Genomic DNA, 24,194 nt, shown 5'->3' with positions numbered 1-24,194 from the left:
GACCAGCCTGACCAACATGGAGAAACCCCATCTCTACTAGGAATATAAAATTAGCTAAGCATCGTGGCGCATGCCTGTAATCCCAGCCACTCAGGAGACTGAGGCAGGAGAATCGCTTGAACCCAGGAGGCAGAGGTTGCAGTGAGCTGGAATCACACCACTGCACTCCAGCCTGGGCGACCAGGCAAGACTCCGTCTCAAAAAAAAAAAAAAAAAAAAAAAAAAAATAAAAGAATGAAAGGTGCACAAAGGCAGGCAGGGAAGCCCCTTCCACCCTGGGCCCTGGAATTGCATAGACCACCTTCTAAGGTTTGTCTCTTCTCATCCTCCCGAGTCTAAACGAATATAAACAAACAGACTAGAAGTCTCTGATGGGATGGGGGCAACTCCAGAGATCGGAGATTCAGGTTCTGAATCTCTGATCTGGGTGAGGCTGGGGAGCTGCAATTCCAGAAAGCAAATGAAGCCTGTGCTGTGATTCAGACCATTTCTTGGTAGCAAGAGTGTACGGGAAGAAGGATGTGGACTGGGCAGGAGAAGGAATGAACGCGGTCAGGACGGTGGCTGGAGAATGTCTGAGATGGCCACGTGCAGAGATGAGCGGGCTGCCTGCGTCTCTCACTGTGCCTGGGACGGGCGGTGACGGAGGAAACGGATTGCACATGAGAGTCAGACACCCAGTGAAGAAACAAAAGCAGCTCGCAAGGTGGAAAGGACACAGACACAGACACTCAGGAGAATGTGGCCAAGGGATCGCCACCATATACAAACTGACAACGTTTTCTAAGAATGTGGCCAAGGGACCGCCATTCTGTATGCACTGAAGACGTTCCCAAAGCATGTGGCCAAAGGACCCCCGCCGTGTACACACTGAAGACATTTCCGAAGACTGTGGCTAAGGGAACGCTGCCAGGTACACACTGAAGACGTTCCCTAAGAATGAGGCCAAGGGACCGCTGCAGGGTATACACTGAAGACATTCCCTAAGTATGTGGCTACGGGACAGCCGCCATTTACGCACGGAAGACGTTCCCTAAGAATGCAGCCAAAAGAGGGCACAAAAGACATTCCCTAGACATGTGGCCAAGGGACCTCCACCGTGTACACACTGAAGACATTCCCTAAGCATGTGGCCCAAGGGACCACCGCCCTGTGCACACTGAAGACGATCCCTAAGTCTGCAGCTAAGGGACCACTGCCATGTACAAACTGAAGACCCTTCCTAACAATGCGGCCAAGGGACCTCTGCTGTGCACACACTGAAGACGTTCCCTAAGTATGCTGCTAAGAGCCTGCTGCCATGTACACACAGAAGAGGTTCCCTAAGAATGCAGCTAAAAGAAGGCACTAAAGACATTCCCTAAGCATGTGGCCAAGGGACCACCACCTTATATACACTGAAGACATTCCCTAAGAATGTGGCTAAAGGACCACCGCCATGTACACACTGAAGACATTCCCTAAGCATGTGGCTAAGAGACCACCACCATATAAACACTTAAGATGTTCCCTGGCCGGGCGTGGTGGCTCAAGCCTGTAATCCCAGCACTTTGGGAGGCCGAGATGGGCGGATCACGAGGTCAGGAGATCGAGACCATCCTGGCTAACACGGTGAAACCCCGTCTCTACTAAGAAATACAAAAAACTAGCCAGGCGAGGTGGCGGGCGCCTGTAGTCCCAGCTACTCGGGAGGCTGAGGCAGGAGAATGGCGTAAACCCGGGAGGCGGAGCTTGCAGTGAGCTGAGATCCGGCCACTGCACTCCAGCCTGGGCCACAGAGCGAGACTCCACCTAAAAAAAAAAAAAAAAAAAAGATGTTCCCTAAGAATGCGGCCAAGGGACCTCCACCATGTACACACTGAAGACATGCCCTAAGAATGCAGCCCAGGGACTGCACTGAAGCTGTTCCCTAGGCATGTGGCCAAAGGACTGTACTGAAAACATTCCCTAACCATGCGGCTAAAGGACTGTCTCAAAAACATATAAATTACATTAAAATTAAATTTTTTCAGTTAGATAAAAGAAACTCAAAGTTCTAACACATCACACAGCAATTATAGTTAATAATAATACATCGCATCTTTCAATGTACACACTGAAGACATTCCCTAAGAATGTGGGTAAGGGACCGCTGCCAAGTACACACTGAAGACATTCCCTAATAATGAGGCCAAGGGACCACTGCCATGTACACACTGAAGATGTTCCCTAAGAATGTAGGGACAGCACTGAAGACGTTCCCTAGGCATGTAGGGAAGGGACCGCCAACATATACACACTGAAGATGTTCCCTAAGAATGTAGGGACGGCACTGAAGACGTTCCCTAGGCATGTGGGGAAGGGACCGCCAATATATACACACTGAAGATGTTCCCTAAGCATGAGGCTAAAGGACGGCTGCCTTGGACACACTGAACACATTCACTAAGAATGAGGCCAAGGGACTGCCACCAAGTACATACATTCCCTAAGCATGTGGTTAAGGGACCGCCGCCATGTACACACTGAACACATTCCCTAAGAATGTGGCCAAGGGACTGCTGCTGTGTACACACTTAAGACGTTCCCTAAGCATGTGGCCAAGGGATCGCACTCACTGAAGATGGTCCCAAAGCATGCGGCCAAGGGACTGCCACCCCTGTACACACTGAATACATTCCCTAAGAATGTGGCTAAGGGGCCGTCACCATGTACACACTAAAGGTGTTCCCCAGGAATGAGGTTGAACACTGAAGATGTTCCCTAAGAATGCAGCCAAGGGACCGCACTGAATACGTTCCCTAGGCATGTGGCCAAGGGATCGCCAAGGTGTACATACTGAAGACATTCCCTAAGAATGCGGCCAAGAGACTGCCATCAGGTACACACTGAAGACGTTCCCTAAGAATGCGGCCAAGAGACTGCCACCAGGTACACACTGAAGACGTTCCCTAAGAATGCGGCCAAGAGACTGCCACCAGGTACACACTAAAGACGTTCCCTAAGAATGCGGCCAAGAGACTGCCACCAGGTACACACTGAAGACGTTCCCTAAGAATGCGGCCAAGAGACTGCCACCAGGTACACACTGAAGATGTTCCCTAAGAATGCGGCCAAGGGACTGCCACCGTGTACACACTGAAGACATTCCCTAAGAATGTGGCTAAGGGAGCACAGCCATATATACACTGAAGATGTTTCCTAAGCATGTGGCCAAGGGACCAATGCCGTGTACACACTGAAGATGTTCCCTAAGAATAGGGACTGCCACCTTGTATACAGTAAAGACGTTCCCTAAAGTCCAGCCATGGGCCTGTGAAACATCCGAGGAAAGAATGGTGTGCCAGATTCAGTCATCCCACCGCTGGGTGTGTACCCCAAAGAAAAGGAAATCAGTCCATCAACGGGATACCTGCACCCCCTGTGCACTGCAGCACTATTAACACTTTCAAAGATATAGAATCAACCCATGTGTCAATCTACAGATGAGTGCATCAAGAAAATGTGGCATAGACACACAAAGGAATAGTATGCTGCCATGAAAAAGGAAATCCTACCATTTGCAGCAACATGGGTGGAACTGGAAGATACAATGTGAAGTGAAATGAACCAGGCACAGAGAGACAAATACCATATCATCTCATATGTAGACTCTAAAGTTGAAAGTATGAATGCAGAGGGTACAATGGTGGTTGCCAGGGAAGAATGCCGAAGTGTTTGCCAAAGAACATAAAATTTCAGTTGGAGGCCAGAAGCAGTGGTTCATGTCTGGAATCACAAGGCTATGGAAGGCTGAGGAAGGAGGATCACTGGAGGCCAGAAGTTTGAGACAAGCCTGGGCAACATAATGAAACCCCATCTCTTAAAAAAAAAAAAAAATTAGCTGGGTATGATGGCATGAACCTGTAGTCCCAGCTACTTGGGAGGCTGAGGCAGGAGGATTGCTTCAGCCCAGGAATTCAAGACCCGCCTGAGCAACACAGCAAGACCCCATCTCTACAAAACTTCAAAAATTTTAAAAACCAGGTGATGGTGTGCACCTGTAGTCCCAGATACCCGGGAGGCTGAGGTGGGAGGGTCACCTGAGCCAGAAGTTGGAGGCTGCCATGAGCTATGAACATGATACTGTACTCCAGCCTGGGTGATATGGTGAGACTGTCTCAAAAACATATAAATTACATTAAAATTAAATGTTTTCAGTTAGATAAAAGAAATTCAAAGTTCTAACACATCACACAGCAATTATAGTTAATAATAATACATCGCATCTTTCAAAAAGACTAAAAGTAGATTTTACATATTCTCACCACAAAAAAAACTAGGTGAGGTGACATAGGTTAGAGTTAGGGTTATGTGAATATGTTAATGAGCTTGATGGTTAATATGTTAATTAGCTTGATTATTAATGTCAATTAGCTTTTATGTTAATTAGCTTGACTGCTAATATGGTAACTAGCTGGTTTAATCATTGCACAATGTGTACATGGACTAAAACATCACATCGTACCTCATATATATATATAATTTTTTTGTTAATGAAAAATAAATGTTCTACAAAAATGACGCATTTCCAGGCAGAAAGCAAAACAAGTTCCAGTTTCGAGGACAACTGTGACATATTTAATGGTGTCTCTCCTCTTAACACAGTTTATATGACCATGACCCAAGGGGCTCCAAGTTTCCAAGGAAAGGATTCCAGTTATGTGCTCAAGGAGTATCCACACTGGGCCAGGTGCGGTGGCTCACACCTGTCATCCCAGCACTTTGGGAGGCTGACGCGGGTGGATCACCCGAGGTCGAGTTCGAGACCAGTAAGGCCAATATGCTGAAACCCTGTCTCTACTAAAAATACAAAAACGAGCCAGGTGTGGTGGCGGGCGCCTGTAATCCCAGCTACTCAAGAGGCTGAGACAGGAGAATGGCTTAAACCCAGGAGGCAGATCCAGTTTTGGAAGCGATTTAAATTCTAGAAATTCTGCAGTAACTGGCTATTTGATACATTCTCAGAGTGTCTGCCTTTCCAGTTAAACACAAATAAAGTAGGAGTCCAGTGACCTCAAACACATTAGGGTAAGAACATATAAGATAAAAGCCAGTTGGAGCCTGAGTGTAAAAAAAGGCAATCACTCCTTCTGCATCAAAACATCTGCACCCACGGGTCCACCCGTCAGCCAAAAGCCACCTCAGCAATGCTCCCAAAACAGGGAAAAAAGAGTTACCCTCTTTCTTTAATGCAAACCTTCTAAGATAACGCACAATCTATGAGCTCACATAAATTAGGGCACAAAGAACCCAGCTGAAATCCTGGCAGAGCAAGCACAACTTCTGCTTAATCGTGAATTTATTTATTTATGTAGAGACAGGGTGTCACTATGTTGCCCAGGCTGAACTACAGTGGTGCAATCTCAGCTCATTGCAGCCTTGACTTTCCGGGCTCCAGCGATCCTCCCACCTCAGCCTCCCAAGTAGCTGTGACCACACATGTGTTCCACCATGTTTGGCTAATTATTATTATTATTTTAGAGACTGCATCTCTTGCTTTGTTGCCCAGGCTGGAGTGCAGTGGTATGCTCACAGCTCACTGCAGCCCCCAACTCCCAGGCTCAAGTGATCCTCCTAGCTTCGCCTCCTGAGTAGCTGGGACTACAGACATGCGCCTCCATGCCTGGCTAATTTTTTGTATTTTTAGTAGACATGGGATTTAGCCATGTTGCCCAGGCTGGTCTCAAACTCCTGGGCTCAAGCAATCCACCTGCCTTGGCCTCCCAAAATGCTGGGATCACAGGCATGAGAGCCACTGCACCTGGCCATGCAGCTGTTTTGATAAGCAATTCTGAGAAAACGCAAATGCCCCCCTGGCTCTTTTGTGATAATATTAACACAGATGACCGAATTACAGTGACAAAAACCTCACACTTGTTACCTAAGGAAACACAGAGCCCACAGGTTCCATCTGAACTGTTTCTCAAACCAGGACGAATAAGTGGATTCCAATTAGTGCCTAGAGAAAAAAGGAAAAAAGTGGCAAAAAAAAAAAAAAAAAAAAAAAAAGTAGAGCAGTTTCAACAAACTCCAGCCCTCATTTTTAGAAGGTCCACTTGCCAAGAACAGTGTTTACGTTCATAAATTGTTTTTCTGAATTTCTTAATGGTTGGGGAAAAAAAGAAGTCAACAGAGCAATAATATTTCTTGACACAACAATTTATATGAAATTTAGTGCCCATGAACTGGGACTGGAATACACAGAGTCTCGCTTTTGCCGCCCAGGCTGGGGTGCAGTGGCACGACCTCGGCTCACTACAACCTCCGCCTCCCAGGTTCAAGCAATTCTCCTACCTCAGCCTCAGTACCTGGGATTACAGGTGCCCACCACCATGCCCAGCTAATGTTTGTATTTTTAGTAGAGAGGGGGTTTCACCATGTTGGCCAGGCTGGTCTTGAACTCCTGACCTCAGGTGATCCACCTGCCTTGGCCTCCCAAAGTGCTGGGATTAGAGATGTGACCCACCGCACCCAGCAATGGATGCTTTTAGACACAACGGAAGAACTAAGTTGTTGAGAGAAGAGAATGTACGGTCCACAGAGTCAAAAATATTTCCTCTCTGACCCCTTAAAGTTGACACCATCAGGGTATTGAAGCCAAGGACCTCCTGCATCTGACTGCAACACAAAATGACAGGCAGCCGCAGCTAGGGCGGAGCCTGGCTGCAAAGCCCTGAAACGTGAAAGCTTCCCAGAAGTTGCTCAGAAAGGAATCCATGCAGTTTGAGAAAACCTGGAAGAAATGAGCCAAACTCTGCTGTTTTCATGGTCTGAAGAAATGAGCAAAACACTGCTGTTTTGCTGCGGATGGTCCTGTGAGAGTTTGCATTCTCTGTTCACCAGGCAGGGGCATGGCGAGTTCATTTTATAAAACTCTCGGGTGAGCCCCAGGATTTGACGGAGAGGACAGGGCGGCGTGCCTGCGATCACGGTGGGGCAAACAGTAGAACTGTGCCCAAGCACATCTGAGACAAGGCGCAGGAAGGATCCGCCGGCGCAAAAGCAGGGGCTGACTGCGCCAGGAATCCGGGCTCCGGACCGCCTCTGCACTCATGAGCAAATCAACGTCACCACCGAGATTTCGGCGCCCCCAAAACAGCCCAGCCCGCTCCTTCCCACCAGCTGCCCCTTTACTAAAATATCCCAAACCTTTTCCTCACTTTCCCCAAGCTGTTTTCCTCACCCTTCGGACGCCCGCTAGGAAAACAGTGCGAAGCAGGCAATTCTGCAAAGGGGGAGAAACCCAGCAGTTCAGAGTGAGGCCTGTACAAGCTGCAAACAAAACCAAACTGAAACATCCCGCCACTGTGAGGAGGGAGTGTCACACAGGCCCTCACGGCAACTATGTCGGGGTGAAGGAAATGTCTCTACAAGAAATCCTCAAGGACTAGAATTACTCCTAATGGGAGAAACGTGTAAACATGTCCCACTTAAATGAACATCATGATGCAAATGCTTAGTTATGAGGACTCAAAATGAACCCCTTTCAACCCAAAACATGCAAGAAAAAGAAATTCGACATTTTACTGATACCTAAGGGCAGGCAGTCAACCAATAGCGCACAGAAAGGCAAGTTTGGGCAGAGGGGCACATTCCGGGCAGAGGGGCACATCCGGGACTTCCTGTGTTTCTGGGGGGGGGGGGGCATTGTTTTCTTAGGAGGGAGGAAAAGAGGGAGGGAGGAAGGAAAGCAGAAAGGGAAGGAAGAAAAAAGGGATGAAAGGAAAAGGAAAGAGGAAGGGAGAGAGAAAAGGGAGGGAGGGACAGAAGGAGGGAGGGAAGGAAGAAGAGAGGGAGGGAGAGGAGGAGGGACAGAGGGAAGGAAGGAAGGAGGGAGGGAGGGAAGGGAGAGAAGGGAGGGAGGGAGGGAAGGGAGAGAAGGGAGGGAGGGAGAGAAGGGAGGAAGGAAGGAAAGAGAGGGAGAGAAGGAAGGAAGGAAGGAAGGAAAGGAAGGGAGAGAAGGAAGGAAGGGAGAGAAGGAAGGGAGGGAGAGAAGGGAAGGGAAGGGGAGGGGAGGGAAGGAAGGGAGACAAGAAGGGAGAGAAGGGAGGAAGGAAGGGAGGAAGGGAAGGGAGGGAGAGAAGGAAGAGAAAGAAGGAAGGAAGGGAAGGGAAAGGAAGGGAAGAGAAGGGAGGGAAGGAAGGAAGGGAGGAAGGAAGGATTGGTTGGCTGAAGAAAAGGGAGGGTTGGAGGGAAGGAGGAGGGAAGGAAGAAAGGATGTGACAGGAGATGAGGAAGACAGGAAGAGAGGGGAGATAAGGAGGCTGCGGGGAGAGGGAAGGCGCTGATGCCATCCGGATCCTTCCAGGCTGCCTCGTCCATCGGGCCTCCTTTTATACAACTATCCACTAAGTGAAGGAACTGGCAAAAGGGAACGCTTTCACCAGCTGCCGACTTGATTCACTTCGATATTTTGATGCCAAAACACCCGAAAGTACATCATAACTTGAGGACAGACAGATGAGAAAGAGGAGCACAGAAGTGACTGCGGGTGCCCTGGAAAAAGTTGCTTTAAACAAGGACCACAACAAAAATAAAAATAGTAACAACAAAAACCCTCCCTCCACTCCCAGAATCAAGGGGTTCAGACCAGACCAGCTGCAGTCCGGACGGACACGCGGCAGACGAATGAACGAGCAGTTCATGTAGTTCTCTGGTTTATTGAACAACAGTCCAACTTTAAAGCATTAAATAAGAAGCAACCATTTAGGAGGGGAACAATGGCTTAAAAATAAAAAGAGCCAGAGCAGTTCACATTTTTCACGAGTGACGAAAAGCAAATGATTGAGACGGAAAGGGAACGTTGGCAATGCTACAGAATAGAGGCCCCGGAGGCATGGGCTGCCCTGCGTCCCCAGCCTCCGGGCAGAACAGAGAGCAGCCCCAAAGCCTGCCCCACTGTGTCCCTTCCAGCTGCCCTTCTGCTGAGAACACCCGGAGCTGAGGCTTCCAAGTTCATGGCAGAACCGCTTCCCTTAAAAAGCAAGCAAAGGTTACGTGGATTTCTCCCGCGCTTCCTTCTCTAGACTTACACCGGCTCAGGACGTAAGGATAGAATTCTGTGCTGCTTGTAGCCCTGAGAAGTCAGCAGCTGTGAAATGCAGGTAGTTCCTGCTTCACCCTCTGACACCCAGAGTTCTTCGGGTCTCGGCAGAACATTGCCTGGAGCTGAGTGGGGTCATCCCTCCTAGACACCGTCCTCCCCAGCCCACCTTGTCTTCACGGAGGCAGAGAACCTGCTGCACGTAGAATCCAAGCAATACGCTAAGCTTCATTAAGCATTTTTCCTCCACTTAAAAAGCAGTTCTACATGTTGGAAAACGTCTTTGTTTCCCTGAATGACTGAAAGCAACTCGCAAGAATCCAGCCACGGAAAACCCCTCCGGTGGCAATGTTTTAAAATTCATTTCCCCTGTGGTATTGAGTTTAAAAGAGAAGCAGCAAGAGTCCTTTCCGGTAATCAAATCAAAAACACCCTATGTGGAAAAGCTGGCCGCATGGAGGAACTGGACTTTTAGGGCTGACACACACAAGACATAACCTCCAGACCCGTGAGCCGCCCACTTTTGTTTCGTTTTGAGACAGAGTCTCACTCTGTCATCCAGACTGGAGTGCGGTGGCGCAGTCTTGGCTCACTGCAACCGCCACCTCCTGGGCTCAAGCGATTCTCCCACCTCAGCCTCCCGAGTAGCTGGGATTACAGGAGCACGCCACCACACCTGGCTCATTTTTTTGTATTTTTAGTAGAGACGAGGTTTCACCATGTTGGTTGGCCAGGCTGGTCTCGAACTCCTGACCTCAGCGTGAGCCACCACCCAGTTTTCAAGGACCAACTCCACAAAGTGAATTTTGGCAGGGAGCAGGAAGCAGGCTGACAGCAACCTGTCGAAAATACAACACAGTCCACACCATTTTTTTTTTTTTTTTTTTTTGTTTTTTTGCTTTTTGTTAAGTACCTGCATTTTTTACTCATCTGTCACATTTTTAACCAAACATTAAAAAAAAAAAAAAAGGTCTCTCAGGTCTCTCTTTTGAAGAAGGGCATTTTGGCTAAAAGGTCTCTCCCCATTTCCCAGAAGCAAGAGGTCCCCGCTTGCATGAGAATGTAAACATGAATTCAGTGATCTGGACCTCGCAGAAGTCACACATGATGATCAGGAAAGGTTCGTTCGACGCCACCCAGAATGTTCCTGTGTGTCTTCTAAACCCTCCCAGGGAGAACTTGAATCAGATATGGTATGGTGTGGGTCTCAAGTATCTGTGAAGGAACAGCTCCTCTAGGCTCTGCTGCATGCGGGGCGTTGAGCATTGCAATTCCCAAGCAGAAGTCACCAGGGCCCCGGGAATAGGGGAGGAAAGAAACCCACTCAAAGCCGCCTCTCTTGTGTCTTCTTTTTTCTTTTTGAGACAGTCTCGCTCTTGTCGCCCAGGCTGGAGTGCAGTGGAGCGATCTCAGCTCACTGCAACCTCCACCTGCCAGGTTCAAGTGATTCTCTGGCCTCAGCCTCCAGAGTAGCTGGGATTACAGGAACGTACCATCATGCCTAGCTAATTTTTGTATTTTTAGTAGAGACAGGTTTCGCCATGTTGGCCAGGCTGGTCTCCATCTTCTGACCTCAGTTAATCTGCCCACCTCGGCCTCCCAAAGTGCTGGGATTACAGATGAGAGCCACCACGCCTGACCCTCTCTCGCTTCTCGAATCTCTTTCCTTTTTCCACCTTCTAGGTGTCAAAGACAGTGGATGGTCTCTGAGGTTCAAAACCAAGCTGACCAGGTGAGTATTTACAGCAAAGCATCCAATGGGCTGCTGCGGGGATGACCTGTAAGACAAGACGCTTCCTCGCTACAGGAAGCTGCTGTCCCTGATGCCAAAGAAACCGCCGCTGACGCCGTCCCCCAAGGAGAACACCTGCTCCTGGTCCAGGCCCCACTCCCCCTCATCCTGGTCCTCGGGTTCTGCCTCTGCCCCACTCCGGGCGTTCTCATACAGAAACACCTGCTCGTCCACGTGCGCGGGGGCCAGCCGGTTCCTCTTGGCACTGACCACGTTGGCGGCGGAACCAAAGAGACGCTCAGGCGCGACGCGCGTGGCTGTCACGCACCAGTACTTCTGAAGCACCTTGGGCAGCAGGGGGAAGAGGGCCAGGCGGTCCGACCACCACTTGAGGGGGTCTTCGTTGAGGCCGAGCACCTTCTGGGATTTGAAGTTGCTCAGCTCCTCCACCACCTGGGCGTGCCATTCTTCCTGGTCCTCCACGCCGCCCGTCTGGCAGAAGATCTCGGCCAGCATGTTGTTGATGACGCTGGTGGGCGGAGGCGTGGACGTCCGCATGAGCTTCTTTACGGGAGGCTCCTCGGGCACCGGGAAGATCTTGTCCTCGGCCGGCCGGTAGCCGCCGTCTTTGACCTTGTCCAGCAGGCCCTTGGCCTCTTCCACTACGCGGTTCTCCACCTGCTGCCGCTCGAAGGCAGAGAGGAAGGGCAGCCTCTTGTAGCGGGGGTCCAGGAAGGTGGCGACGTTGAGAAACATGTCAATCTCAGGCGTCTCCTGGTAGGTCTTGGAGAGCTCCTTGGCGATGACCTCCTTGGCCATGCTGAGCTCCTTGGAGTCGGTCTCCTTGATGTTGAGCGTGGTGTTGAGGAGCATGTGCAGCAGCGGCTTCACCATGCTGATGGTGGGGTACCTGGAGGCTGACAGCATCTCGGCCACCTGCTTGAAGGGCTGCAGGAGCTCGACCAGCCCCTCGATGGTAGCCCACTCGCTGGCCTCCAGCATCAGGTGGTGGTTGTTGCTGTCCTCCACCAGGACCCCGGCGATGACGAACTGCTGCTCCTTGAGGCGCTGCAGCATGGCCAGCGTGCTCCCCCACCAGGAGACGCGGTTGCTCACCAGCATGCAGTGGGCCACGTTCTGCTGCTTCTGCTTCTCATAGAGCATGTACATGGCCACAGCAGACTGCTGGAAGTACTCCACCAGTTTTCGGCAGCGCGACAGCAACGCCCCCAGCTTCGGGAGCTGGAAGGCCTGCTGGATGCCGGCGTTGAAGGTGTGGCCCAGGCAGGGCATGTGCACGGCGATGTCCAGCAGGGAACACGCCTTCACGATGTCCTTGCCGTAGTTGGTGGTGGCCCCGAAGACCTTGGCGCTGATGCCCCACTCGATGAAGACCTCGTAGAGCACCCGCGTGATGGTCTCCGCCGTGTTCTCTTCGGGCACCTCGAAGGTCTTCAGGCAGCGGGAGCCCACGGACAGGCAGTTGGGGGCGCCCAGGCCCAGGAAGTGGGCGGCCAGCGTAACGTAGGCACGGTTCTGGTTCTCGCTCCTCCACATGTCAGTGGAGATGCCACACCAGGTGGCCTCGGCCAGCTCCTTCAGGATCACCTCCCGGACGGCCCCGTACTTCTCAGGGATGGCCTTGGTGGAGATGTACTTCCGGCTGGGCAGCTCGTACCGGGGGTCAGCCGTCTTCAACAGCACCTTGAAGGTGGGCTCGTCCACGATGGAGGCCGGGTACAGCCCCTCGCAGATGAGGCCCAGCACGGCGGCCGTCAGCTCTTGCTGCTTCTTGCTGTCGTAGCCGTGGCCAGCCTTGACAGCCAGCGGGTCCTGCCCGGGCTGCTGGGACGACTCAGGCTTCAGCTTGGAGAAGGCGGTGGCAAAGGCCTCGCGCATCTGCTCCGTGTTGCTCTTGACAAACTCGCAGAATTCCTCGGGGTGGTTCTTCTCCAGGTGGTAGGACAGGTTGGAGGTGTTTCCGGAGTAGGCGATCTGGGCCATGCAGATACGGCAATAGATTTTCTTCCACTGCAGGATGCATCCCTCGGCATTGGTGTCAAAGCCAAAATACTTCCACACCTTGCTCTTGGCGCGGGGGTGGGCCACCAGCTTCAGGTCTGTCTGGGAGCTCTCCAGGCTTTTATTCTCCATTGCTTCTCCACTGGAGCCTGCCTGCTTGGACGGCCGCTCATGCGTGGGGACCTGCTGAGAAGGGCCAAGACAAACACAGCATGAGAAGGGACCCAGGCAGATGTGGGAGCCCTGCTGGGGAGACAGCCGGGGTGCCGGGGCAGCTCCGCTTTCAACCAAAGGGCACTGGGGCCGGACGGCTGGACCTTCCTTGCGGGTCACTTTTGCAAAGCGAAGGTGGGAAGCTAGCGCAGGAACACACTCTTTCTTCTACGTCAATCCAACACAGCGGTGCCGCACGTGTCAAGGTACAGGTTTGCGAGTGAGCACGGCATTTTTGCAGGGCTGTACCTGACAAGTGCCTTTTTTTTTTTTTTTTTGAGACAGAGTCTCGCTCTGTCACCCAGGCGGCAGTGCAGTGGCGTGATCCTAGCTCACTGCAACCTCCGCCTCCCAGGTTCAAGCGATTTTCCTGCCTCAGCCTCCTGAGTAGCTGGGATTACAGGTGCCTGCCACCATGCCCAGCTAATTGTTGTTGTTTTAGTAGAGATGGGGTTTCACCATGTTGGTCAGGCTAGTCTCGAACTCCTGACTTCAGGTGATCCACCCGCCTCGGCCTCCCAAAGTGCTGGGATGACAGACGTAAGCCACCGCGCCCAGCCTGACAGTGCCCTTCTCATCGCAGGGGCTTGTTGTTCCTGTTCTAAGAGCTTTGCCAAGCACCTGCCACGTGGGAAAGCTGCGTAGATCTTTTCTGGGGACGCCACCTACATAGAAGAGTCCACAAGTGGCCAGGCAGGCCCCCTCTCCCCCGGCAACCATCACAGCAAGAATCGCTGTCGAACGCCACCTGAGCTTCATTAACTGCATTAAAGAAGCCAAACAGGACCTCCATCTGGCTACAGCCGGATTTCCTAGAGCTAAGAGGCATTGCACATTCTTCTCCAACTTTATGGTTTAAAATGAAGCCATGTGGAATGTCACAGGCTTTGTTTTTAGCACAGGTACATCCGTGATCTGTAAGCACATCTGAAGAAGCATGGATTTCTCAATCCCTGGAACTTCTCAAAATGCCCATTGTATCCAGTCACACCTGTGGGCAGAAAGGCCCAACTGGGTAAATATCACACACCTGTGCAAACATCATCGGGCACTTGGTGTGGAGGCTTAGATGACCCCGAAGCCAGTCCCCAGGGTTCCTGTTGAGGCTGAATACTCACACATACAGGCCCTTCCAGGTGCCACGCAGGAGGCCACCTCTGTGACTGGGTTGCCCAAAATGACAGCTGGGCTTTGTTAAAAGGTGTAATTGTATCTGCAGGTGTCCAGTACAGCACTCAGGAGGGTAAACAACGAAATGCACCACCCAAGCACGTTCAGAGTGTCGGGACAGTCAGTGCAAGGAAGCATATTTCAATGATCACTATAGTGGGTTGAAAAGCGACCTCCTCTGCCAAAGAAAATCTGTATCCACCTGGTACTTGTGACCTTGTTTGGAAAAAGGGTCTCTGTAAATGTATTAATAATGAAAGCAAAGATCTTAAGATCAGATTATTCTCAGTCGGGGTGGTCCTAAATGCAGTGACCAGTGTCCTTAATAGAAGACAGAAGAGGAGACACAGACACAGAGGAGAAGGCCACACGAAGACAGAGGCCGAGACTGGAGTGATGCAGCCACAAGCCCAGAGTGCCTGGAGCCCCCAGAAGCTGGGAGAGACAGGAAGGATCCTCCCCTGGAGCCTCCAGAAGGAACTGCTAAAATCATGGTGGATTGAACAGTGGTCCACAGAAAGATCTGTCCACATCCTAAAGCCCAGGACGTGGAATGAGATCTTACTTGGTTATAAGAAATTTTGTAGATCTAATGAGTTAAGGATCTGGAGATGAGGTCATCCGGGATTCGGGTAAGCCCTAAATGCGGTGACAAATGTCTTTATAAAAGACAGAAGAGGAGATACAGACATGGAGAAGGCCACATGGAGTACACAGAGAAGGCCACATGGAGAGAGAGACAGAGGCTAGAGTGAAGATGTGGCTGGCCTGAAACCCAGGGACACCGGGAGCCCCCAGGACCTGGGAGAGGCAGGAAGCACGCTCCGCCTAAGCCTCCGGAGGGAGCGCAGCCCTGAGACACTTTGATTTCAGACTTCTGGCCTCCAGAACTGGGAGAGAATAAGCTATGGTTTTAAGCCCTCCGGTTTCTGGAACTTTATTACAGCAAGATATTCTGAAGGTTAATTTTGCCCCCAATAATGAGTAGAGGTCTTAGAAAGGCCCCCCGTCTTCATGGGCAGTCGCGGCCTATGTTGCTGGCTTTCCATCACCGGTGCCTGTCCAGCGCTTTTTAGGGAGCCGCCACCATGTGCCAGGTGAACTGGGCATTACCATAGCCTAGCAGCACTGCTTCCCAAGAGTAGGGTGCAAGGATGGGGGTCCTCTGACCAACGCCAGCATCCTGGTTTGTTCTAAGGTAGCAAGCCAAGAGAATGAATAACACAACCGGGACTTCCAGCAAACGGGGAACCCTCAAGCTGCATGTTCTGCAGCCGAGTTAGGGTGGGGCCCCTGGATTACACAGTCAGCGGAGGCAGAAAATCATCTCAAGAGGCCTCGGTCTAGCTCTGAAATGCTCGCTTTTAAGTCTGACCTGAGTGAGAGGACACAGCTGTTATCAGATCCTCCATCGTCATCGTCATCATCATCATATTATTTGGCTGAAACAGGTTTTGGTACTTGGGGGAAAAGGTTTACATTCCATTATTATTATCTGTGCTATTAGGCTGAAAGAGGTCCCAGTCCTCAAACAAAAGTTTACATTTTATTATTATTATTATTATTATTATTATGAGGCTGAAAGCGGTTCTGGAACCTGAAGGAAAGGTTTCTATTCCATTATTTATTACTACTTTTATTATGATTAGGCTGGAAGAGGTCCCAGTGCCAGTAACAAAGGTTTATATTCTAATTATTATTGTTATGGTTGTTATTATTATTAGGCTGAAAAAGGTCCCAGTACCTGTAGCAAAGATTTTTATATTGGCACCAGGTGCAGTGGCTCATGCCTGTACTCTCAGCACTTTGGGAGGCCAAGGCGGATGCATCACCTGAGGTCAGGAGTTTGAGACCACCCTGGAAAACATGGTGAAACCCCTCCTCCACTAAAAATACAAAATTAGCCGGGCGTGGTGGTGGCACATGCCTGTAGTCCCAGCTACTCGGGAGGCTGAGGCTTGAGAATCACTTGAACCCAGGAAGCAGAGGTTGTAGTGAGCCGAGATCACGCCATTGCACTCTAGCCTGGGCAATAAGAGCAAAACTCCATCTCAAAAAGAGAAGAAAACAAACAAAAAAAAGATTTATGTGCTATTATTACTATTATTTTTAGGCTGGAAGAGGTCCCGATACCTGGAAGAAAAGTTCATACTCGGTTATTATTATCTGTCTGAAGGAGGTCCTGAAAGCTGGAGCAAACGTCCAAATTCTATTATTATTATTATTATTATTATTAATATTATTGTGATTATTTGACTGAAAGAGGTCCCAGTGCCTGGGGCAAAGGTTTCTATTCTATTATTATCATTGTCGTTATTATTATTCGGCTGAAACAGGTCCTGATACCTGTAGCAAAGGTTTATATTATTATTATTGTTATTATGCTGGAAGAGGTCCCAAATACCTGGAACAAAAATTTTCATTCCATCATTATTATTATTATTAGGCTGAAAGAGGTTCTGGAACCTGGAGCAAAGGTTTGTATTCTATTATTATTACTTTTGTTATTAGACTGAAAGAGGTCCCAGTAACAGAACAAAAGTTTATATTCTATTATTATTATTAGTTGGCTGAAAAAGGTGCCAGGACCTGTAGTAAAGGTTTATATTCTATGATTATTATTAGGCTGAAAGAAGTCCGAGTACCTGGAACAAAAGTTTATATTTTATTATTATTATTTGGCTGAAAAAGGTTCTGGTACTTCAGTCAAAAGTTTATGTTCTATTATTATCATTGTTATTATTATCATTTGGCTCACAGGTGTCCCAGTACCTGGATCAAAGGTCTATATTCTATTAATACTATTCTTATTATTACTATTTGGCTGAAAAGAGGTTCTGGTACCTAGAGCCAAGTTTTATATTCCACTATTATTGTTATTTGGCTGAAAGAGGTCCTAGTACCTAGAAAAAAAAGTTTATATTCTATTATAATTATTATTACTATCATTAGTATTGGTCTGAAAGAAGTCCTAGTACTGTGAATGAAGGTTTATATTCTATTATTCTTCTTATTTGGCTGAAAGAGCTCCCAGGACATGGAGCAAAGTTTTATATTCTATCATTATGAGCATTATTACTATTGCTATTGTGATTATTGGGCTGAAAAGAGGTCACAGTACCCTGAACAAAGGTTTATATTCTATTATCATTAATATTATTGTTATTTGGCTGAAAGACATTCCAGGAGATGAAGGAAAGGTTTATATTCTATCATTATTATCATTATTACTATTATTACTATTATTGAGCTGAAAGAGGTCGCAGTACCCTGAACAAAGGTTTATATTCTATTATCATTAACATTATTGTTATTATCTGGCTCAAAGACATTTCAGGAGATGAAGCAAAGGTTTATATTCTATCATTATTATTACTATTGTTATGATTATTACTGGGTTGAAAGAGATCACAGTACCCTGAACAAAGGTTTATATTCTCATTATTATTATTATTATTTGGCTGAAAGACGTCCCAGGAATGTGAAGCAAAGGTTTATATTTTATCATTATTATCATTATTCCTAGTTATTATTATTATTGGACTGAAAGACGGCCCAGTACCATGAACAAACATTTATATTCTATTATTATTATTATTATTTAGGTGAACAAAGGTTTATATTCTATTCTGATGATCATTATTATTATTTGGCTGAAACAGGTCTAGTACCTGGAGCGAAGTTTTGTACTGACAGCAGAAATTCCCAAACCCCTAACCAAGTGACTCCTGGATGGAGGCACAAGAAGCTCCCTCCTACATATCTCCTGCTGTCAGAATCCCATGGGACTCTCAGGTAAAGCATCGCCCACACAGCAGGTGGGTTCCACCTGAACCCACGTAACAGCCACAGCGGAGCTGGCCTTTCGTGGGCTGGCCGCACCCTCCCTCCTCCTTCCTCCTCCCTTGCAGTGCTTCCGTGCACACAAGGCCACAAATAAAGGATGCTGCAAACCAGCCTCTCACTGTCTCATTCTTCAAGGCTGGTGCGGCATCCCAGGGCGGGATGGCGGGGGATACTCCCCAGAACGCCCTCAGGGGGCCGGCGACTTCACGTTTCCAATTGCACATCCATGAGAGGCCAGTAGACGTGCCTCACATGACTCTTACCAGAACGACACGTCACAAGACACCAGTGTGAAGCAGCAGAGGAAGGAGCCAGCCGCCGTCTATCCCTTTGTGGATGAGGCCGACAAAACCCTAAAACTCAGCCATTCTTCTCCCTAAGTTTTTGTTATTTTGGAAATGACAATCATTTTTATTTTAAAAAACATACAACACATGGCCAAAGGGTAGCAAGTTTCTGTTCGATGGGAGAAATAAGTTTCAGTGACCTACTGCACAGCGTGGTGGCTATAGTTAATAGTGTATTACGTATTTCAAAATAGCTAAAAGAGGTTTTTATTTTGATTTTTTTTTTTTTTTTTTTTTTTTTTGAGACGGAGTCTCGCTCTGTTGCCCAGGCTGGAGTGCAGTGGCGCAATCTCGGCTCACTGCAAGCTCCGCCTCCCGGGTTCACACCATTCTCCTGCCTCAGCCTCCTGAGTAGCTGGGACTACAGGCGCACACTGCCACACGCAGCTAATTTTTTGTATTTTAATAGAGACAGGGTTTCACTGTATTGCCCAGGCTGGTCTCAAACTCCTGAGCTCAGGCAATCCGCCCGCCTCAGCCTCCTAAAGTGCTGGGATTACAGGCGTGAGCCACTGTGCCCAGCCCACTAATAGATACTTTAAATGTCTTGTGTGCAGTGTATACTGCTTGGGTGATGGGTACACCAAAATGTCACAAATCACTACTAAAAAACTTACTCATGGAACCAACCACCACCTGTTCCCCTATAATCTATGGAAATAAAAAAAAAAACAGAAAAACAGGTAAAAGAGATTTTAAATGTTCCCACCACAAAGGAAAAATAGCAGGTGATAGATGTTAGCAAGATTTAATTATTCCACAATGCCAACATATAGCAAAGCATCACAATGTGCCCCATAAATGTACACATTTATATATTTATATAAAAATATCAGTTGTTTTCATTTACATCTACATTATATAAATACAACTTACTTGTATTTTATATTTATAGAAAAATATAAATTATTCTAAAAATATATACATTTAATAAAAATAAAATATATAAACAATAAATATATTACATACATTCTTGGTAGTAACATGTAACTGGCCTGTTACCATTACTTTTAAATAAATTGTTAAATATGTTTTAAATTGCTGTTTTAATGTCTAACAGGATGACTTATTGACTGTTATAGTCCACAAAAACAAAAACTGTCCGGGGTCCTCGTTTTTTTGAAAGGGATTCTATGATCAAGAAGTTGGAGGCCGGGCGCAGGGGCTCACCCTTGTAATCCTAGCAATTTGGGATGCCAAGATGGACGGCTCACCTGAGGTCAGGAGTTTGAGACCAGCCTGACCAACATGGAGAAACCCCGTCTCTACTAAAAATACAAAATTAGCCAGGCATGGTGGCATATACATGCCTGTAATCCCAGCTACTCGGGAGACTGAGGCAGGAGAATCACTTGAACCCGGAAGGCAGAGGTTGTGGTGAGCCAAGATCACGCCATTGCACTCCAGCCTGGGCGACAAGAGCAAAACTCGGTCTTGAAAAAAAAAAAAAAGAAGTTGGAAAACTGCTGTTTTTACTTCTACCTGATTTCTAATAGCCACTGTTCACTACTTATAAAACCAACAAGAATTAACTTTCCCTTTATAGGTTAAAAAAAAAAGTTTGAAAAGTAGGACTTCTATAAATAGCTTTGTAAGTGGGCCAGTTGGCATATTTTTCGTAAATACTCACTCCTGTGGTACAGCATTTACGAGTCCATTTTGCATCCCAGAAAGTGAAGGAATATTCTGTGGCCTATTATTTACAATAGAACTTTTAAGAAAAATTCTGTACAGTACTGGAACTGGGCTTGACTATAGGTACCATCAATTTTCTCTCCTTTGCAAAACTCATTGATGCATCAGAGAAAATGTAATTTCTAAACAGATCACCCTGTTATTAATACTGGTGGGTAGAGACTTTCTTCACTCAATACGATCATTTTCAACAGATTTCAGGCCATATCAATGTTCAAGTTTTGATGCCATACTAGGATATTAAATACACTGAATAAATCACCTATTTTTAAATCCAACCAACAGATACACCTTACTGAATGGGCCACATGGACAGTCTTAAGAACACAGGGGCAGAACCTTTTATAGGAATTGTCAATTTGCTTCTAAACCCCCTCTGTAAAGGCATGACCAACATCTATGATTAATTTGTAATTATCTTGTTTTTCCATGATAAACTGGAAGAAGACACCATTTAGGAGTGGATTCCAGCCGTGATTTCTTCCTTCTCATACTATGTAAGTCAACTCATGTGGAATGTGTAACCCAGGCATTTCCTTTGTAAGATATCTAAGAACAAGCTCCACTTGGAAGTCCTAAGAAAAAACTGCCCTTGCTTCCAATCTGCAGTGGGGAAACTGGCCCTCGTGGTTATTCAAACAGCTTAGCTCAAATGCCCTGGACAAAGTTCAACGTTTCCTCACCAACAGCAAAGGTCCACCAGAGAGAAGCAAATAAAAAACGCCGTTTAGGAAGCTGGCCACCAGCAGACCAAGGAAAACGGCATTCCTCCATCGATAACAAAAATTAGTTTTAATCCATACACAGGAAGGGGCTCGATGAGGACAAGCTACTGAAGTTAATCTTTAGAGAAGACCATTCTGTTTCGATACCCACCGGGTACAGAGTCCCTTGGCAGACACGTGACTTCACCAGAAGCTTGTCCTCTTTAACAACCTTCTGTTGTTGTTATTTAATCAATAAAAGGAACAAAAAAAAGAATCCACCCCTCCTTTCTAATGCACAAAGAGCAAGTTTTTCAAAGGCCAGCATTTTGGTGAGCTGCTGCAGGAACCCCAGCCTCTTCTGCCAGGGTCCACACAGGCCCTTAAGAAGGTTTAAGGGGACCTTTCTGTAAGCAAAACTAAAACATCATCTTCTGAGAGACGCCACACAACTGTTCGCTGGCTGTAAACCGTTTACCTTGCAACTGATTACTTACTTCAAACAAACATGCTCTCCTGCCCTAGGAAGGCCTGACTGCAGTTCCTTTACGCTCCTTCTTCTACGCACTTTAATTATGCTAAGCAGGTTTAAAAAACAAATACTGAAGCCAGCCTGGCCGAAAAAGAAAAGCTTAGCTCACAGAAAACTCAAAGCTTTTTCTGGCTAGAGGCGGGAGAGAGTGAGGCTCATTTTAAAACATCCACTCCAGGCACGCTTCTCAAAGTGTGGAGCTGGGACCCCTGGGGTTCCCTCAGTGGGTGCAGAGTGGAAGTCGAAAGTCATTTCACAATAAGGCACCCAAGCGCTTCGCCTGGCTGACTCCCAGTCTCCCAGAGGCGTGCAGCAGTGTCTTCCAGAGGCCTCCTGACATGCCACGAAACCGTCTACAGAGGCAGAAATAACAGCTCTCTTCTTAGGCTGGACATTTAAGACATATGGGGCAACGTACACCCCCACCCCCACCACACTGACCCTCTGAACGCTCTGTTTTGGAAAACTGTCATTTTTGAAACAAAGTGTCATTTAACCTAACATGGAATTATCATTCCCTTTATACCAGTTCACAAATAATTGTTTACAGGTTTCTAGGTTTAAATTGAGAATATGGGCTGGGTACAGTGGTGCTCTGTCTGTAATCCCAGCAGTTTGGGAGGCCCAGACTGGAGGATTGCTGCAGGCCAGGGGTTCAAGACCAGCCTGGGCCACATGGTGAGATGCCATCTCTACAAAAGATTTAAAACATTAGCCAGGCGTGGTGGCTCACGCCTGTAAACCCAGCACTTTGGGGGACCCAGGTAGGAGCATTGCTTCGGCCCATGAGTTTCAGAGCAGCCTGGGCAACATAGCAAGACCCTATTGCTACAAAAAAAATTAAAACATTAGACAGGTTTGGTGGCTCACACCTGTAATCCCAGCAGTTTGGGAGGCAAAGGCAGGAAGATCGCTTGAGCCCAGGAGTTTGAGACCAGCCTGGGCAACACAGCAAGACCCTGTCCACAAAAAATTTAAAACATTAGTCGGATGCAGTAGCTGGTGCCTGTAATGCCAGCACTTTGGGAGGCTGAGGCAGGACTGCTTGAGCCCAGGAGTTCGAGAGTAGCATGGGCAACATAGCAAGACTTCATCTCTACTTCCTATTACAAAAAATAAATTAATAAATTCTGAACCTGCAAATCTATGAATATAAGTAATCTTCATACACAAAACACAGTGGCGGTCCTCACTGATGAGTTCAGACAGTAAACGAGTCCTGCAAAGTTGGAGATCTGTGACTCAGAGATGTTTACAAAGGCCAAGGAAACAAAGTTGCCACTTACCGGGCCTGCCCTCCCCACCAGACCTCCGTGGCTCCCCAGTGCCCGAGCAGCCGCCCCTGCGTCCCCTCTGGAGACGTTCTCCGGAGAAGGGCCCGTCCTCACTTACCCTGGGGTGGGTGGGGGTCGAGGTCCCTGGGACGCCCCCTCCTCCCCTCCGGGGCCTGGCGGGGGCGCGCGGTCACTGGCCGACCGCAGGCGGCAGGCAGAGCCGCCTGCGGTCTGGGGCGCGGGGCGTGCGAGCCCCCGGGTCCCCGGCCATGGCCCGGAGGTGTCAGGGTGGGCCGGGGGGCGGTTGCACGGGGGCGGCTCGGTTGGAGCCCGACCCGGGACAGGCGGGGAGAACACACGCGCGGGGAGGGAAGGGCCAGGCCGGGCCGGGCCAGCGCGGGGGGCGCGCAGAAGAGCCGGCGGGGACGGGAAGCGCGGGGCGGGGAGGTCCCAGGCGCGCACGCCCCCCGCAACCCCGGCCCCACCGCGACCCCCGCCCAGTCCCACTTCCGGGAGCGCCACCGCCTCGCCAAGGTCACGCGGAGACCCCGCGCTCCCGCCCCCGAGCCCGCCCCGGCCCGCGCCCGCGCCCACCCGGGTCCCCGGAGCCCCGACCCCCACCCCGCCCCGCTGACCTGGCTCCAGGAAGCCCCCGCGGCAACGCCGTAGCAGCTGCGCCAGGATCACCGCGGCGCCGGCCGCGTAGACCCGCAGGGCCGCCCGCGCCGCAGACAATGGCGACATGGCTGCCCCGGCCGCGCCGCCGCCGCTTCCGCGCCGCCCGCGGGACTCTGCGCCCGCCCGGACCGACGGCGGAAACGCGCCCGCCCCGGACCGCCCCCTGCCCGCCCCGGACCGCCCCGGCCTTCGGGGACCCCCCCAACCCCAGACCCCGTCCGGGCCCGCTGGGATCCCGCACCGCCTGCAGGACTGGGGACCCCGAGCGGACCACCGACCCCAGCCAGGACGCCCCCCCCGGGACCACAGACCCCAGCCAGGACCACCCCTCCAGGACCACTGACCCCAGCCAGGACCACCCCTCCAGGACCACTGACCCCAGCCAAGGCGCCTCCCTCAGAACCACAGACCCCAGCCAGGACGCCACTCCAGGACCACTGACCCCAGCCAGGACGCCCCCAGGATCACTGGGGATCACAGTCAGGACCCCCCACTCAGGACCACAGACCCCAGCAGGGATCCCACACACACACCCACGGCCAGGACCACAGACCTCAGCCAGAACTTCCCCCCGCCCACCCCCAGGACCACAGACCCCAGCAGGGACCCTCCACACCGCCACCAGGACCAACGACCCCAGCCAGGACGCCCCCAGGACCACAAACCCCAGCCAAGACCCCCACCAGGGGTCACAGACCCCAGCCAGGACCACCCCAGTACCACAGGACACCCCTGGGACCACAGACCCCAGCCAGCACCCAACTCAGATCCATAGACTCCTCTCAAGAACCCCCCCAGGACCCCAGACCCCTGCTGGGACCCCCAAGGCCACAGACACCCCCACTGGGGCACCCCCAGACCACAGACCCCCCCCCAAGAACCCCACCAGGACCACAGACCTCCACCAGGATTCTCCA

The 24,194-nt window shown here is 49.6% G+C and overlaps 3 protein-coding genes across 3 annotated transcripts in view; 1 reads left to right on the top strand and 2 right to left on the bottom strand.

Moving 5' to 3' along the window:
- Window positions 1-24,194, bottom strand: part of DHRSX (dehydrogenase/reductase X-linked) — a 435,219-nt gene that overhangs the window by 288,920 nt on the left and 122,105 nt on the right. Inside the window, exon 2 of the mRNA XM_050777740.1 lies at window positions 23,235-23,378. Within this exon, the coding sequence (XP_050633697.1) occupies window positions 23,235-23,343 (109 nt within the window). The 5' untranslated portion in view covers window positions 23,344-23,378. The remainder of the gene's footprint in view (window positions 1-23,234; window positions 23,379-24,194) is intronic.
- Window positions 8,290-24,194, top strand: part of RPS4Y1 (ribosomal protein S4 Y-linked 1) — a 381,935-nt gene continuing 366,030 nt past the window's right edge. The window contains exon 1 of the mRNA XM_050777741.1: window positions 8,290-8,293. The gene's annotated coding sequence lies outside the window, so the exon portion shown is untranslated. The remainder of the gene's footprint in view (window positions 8,294-24,194) is intronic.
- On the bottom strand, window positions 8,673-23,335 carry ZBED1 (zinc finger BED-type containing 1). Its single transcript, XM_050777729.1, has 2 exons — window positions 23,235-23,335; window positions 8,673-13,001 (listed from the first exon to the last, which is right to left on the bottom strand). The coding sequence occupies exon 2, from the start codon at window positions 12,948-12,950 to the stop codon at window positions 10,866-10,868; it is 2,085 nt and encodes a 694-aa protein (XP_050633686.1). The 5' UTR covers window positions 12,951-13,001; window positions 23,235-23,335; the 3' UTR covers window positions 8,673-10,865.

The sequence above is a fragment of the Macaca thibetana genome, chromosome Y (genome assembly GCF_024542745.1).
Source record: "Macaca thibetana thibetana isolate TM-01 chromosome Y, ASM2454274v1, whole genome shotgun sequence".
Taxonomy (NCBI): domain Eukaryota; kingdom Metazoa; phylum Chordata; class Mammalia; order Primates; family Cercopithecidae; genus Macaca; species Macaca thibetana.
The sequence above is the reverse complement of the archived record's forward strand: the minus strand, read 5'-3'. Positions and strand labels throughout refer to the sequence as shown.

Bases quoted from the DNA above. Each gene is read 5' to 3' on its own strand.
- ZBED1 (XM_050777729.1), bottom strand. From the start codon at position 12,950: ATGGAGAATAAAAGCCTGGAGAGCTCCCAGACAGACCTGAAGCTGGTG.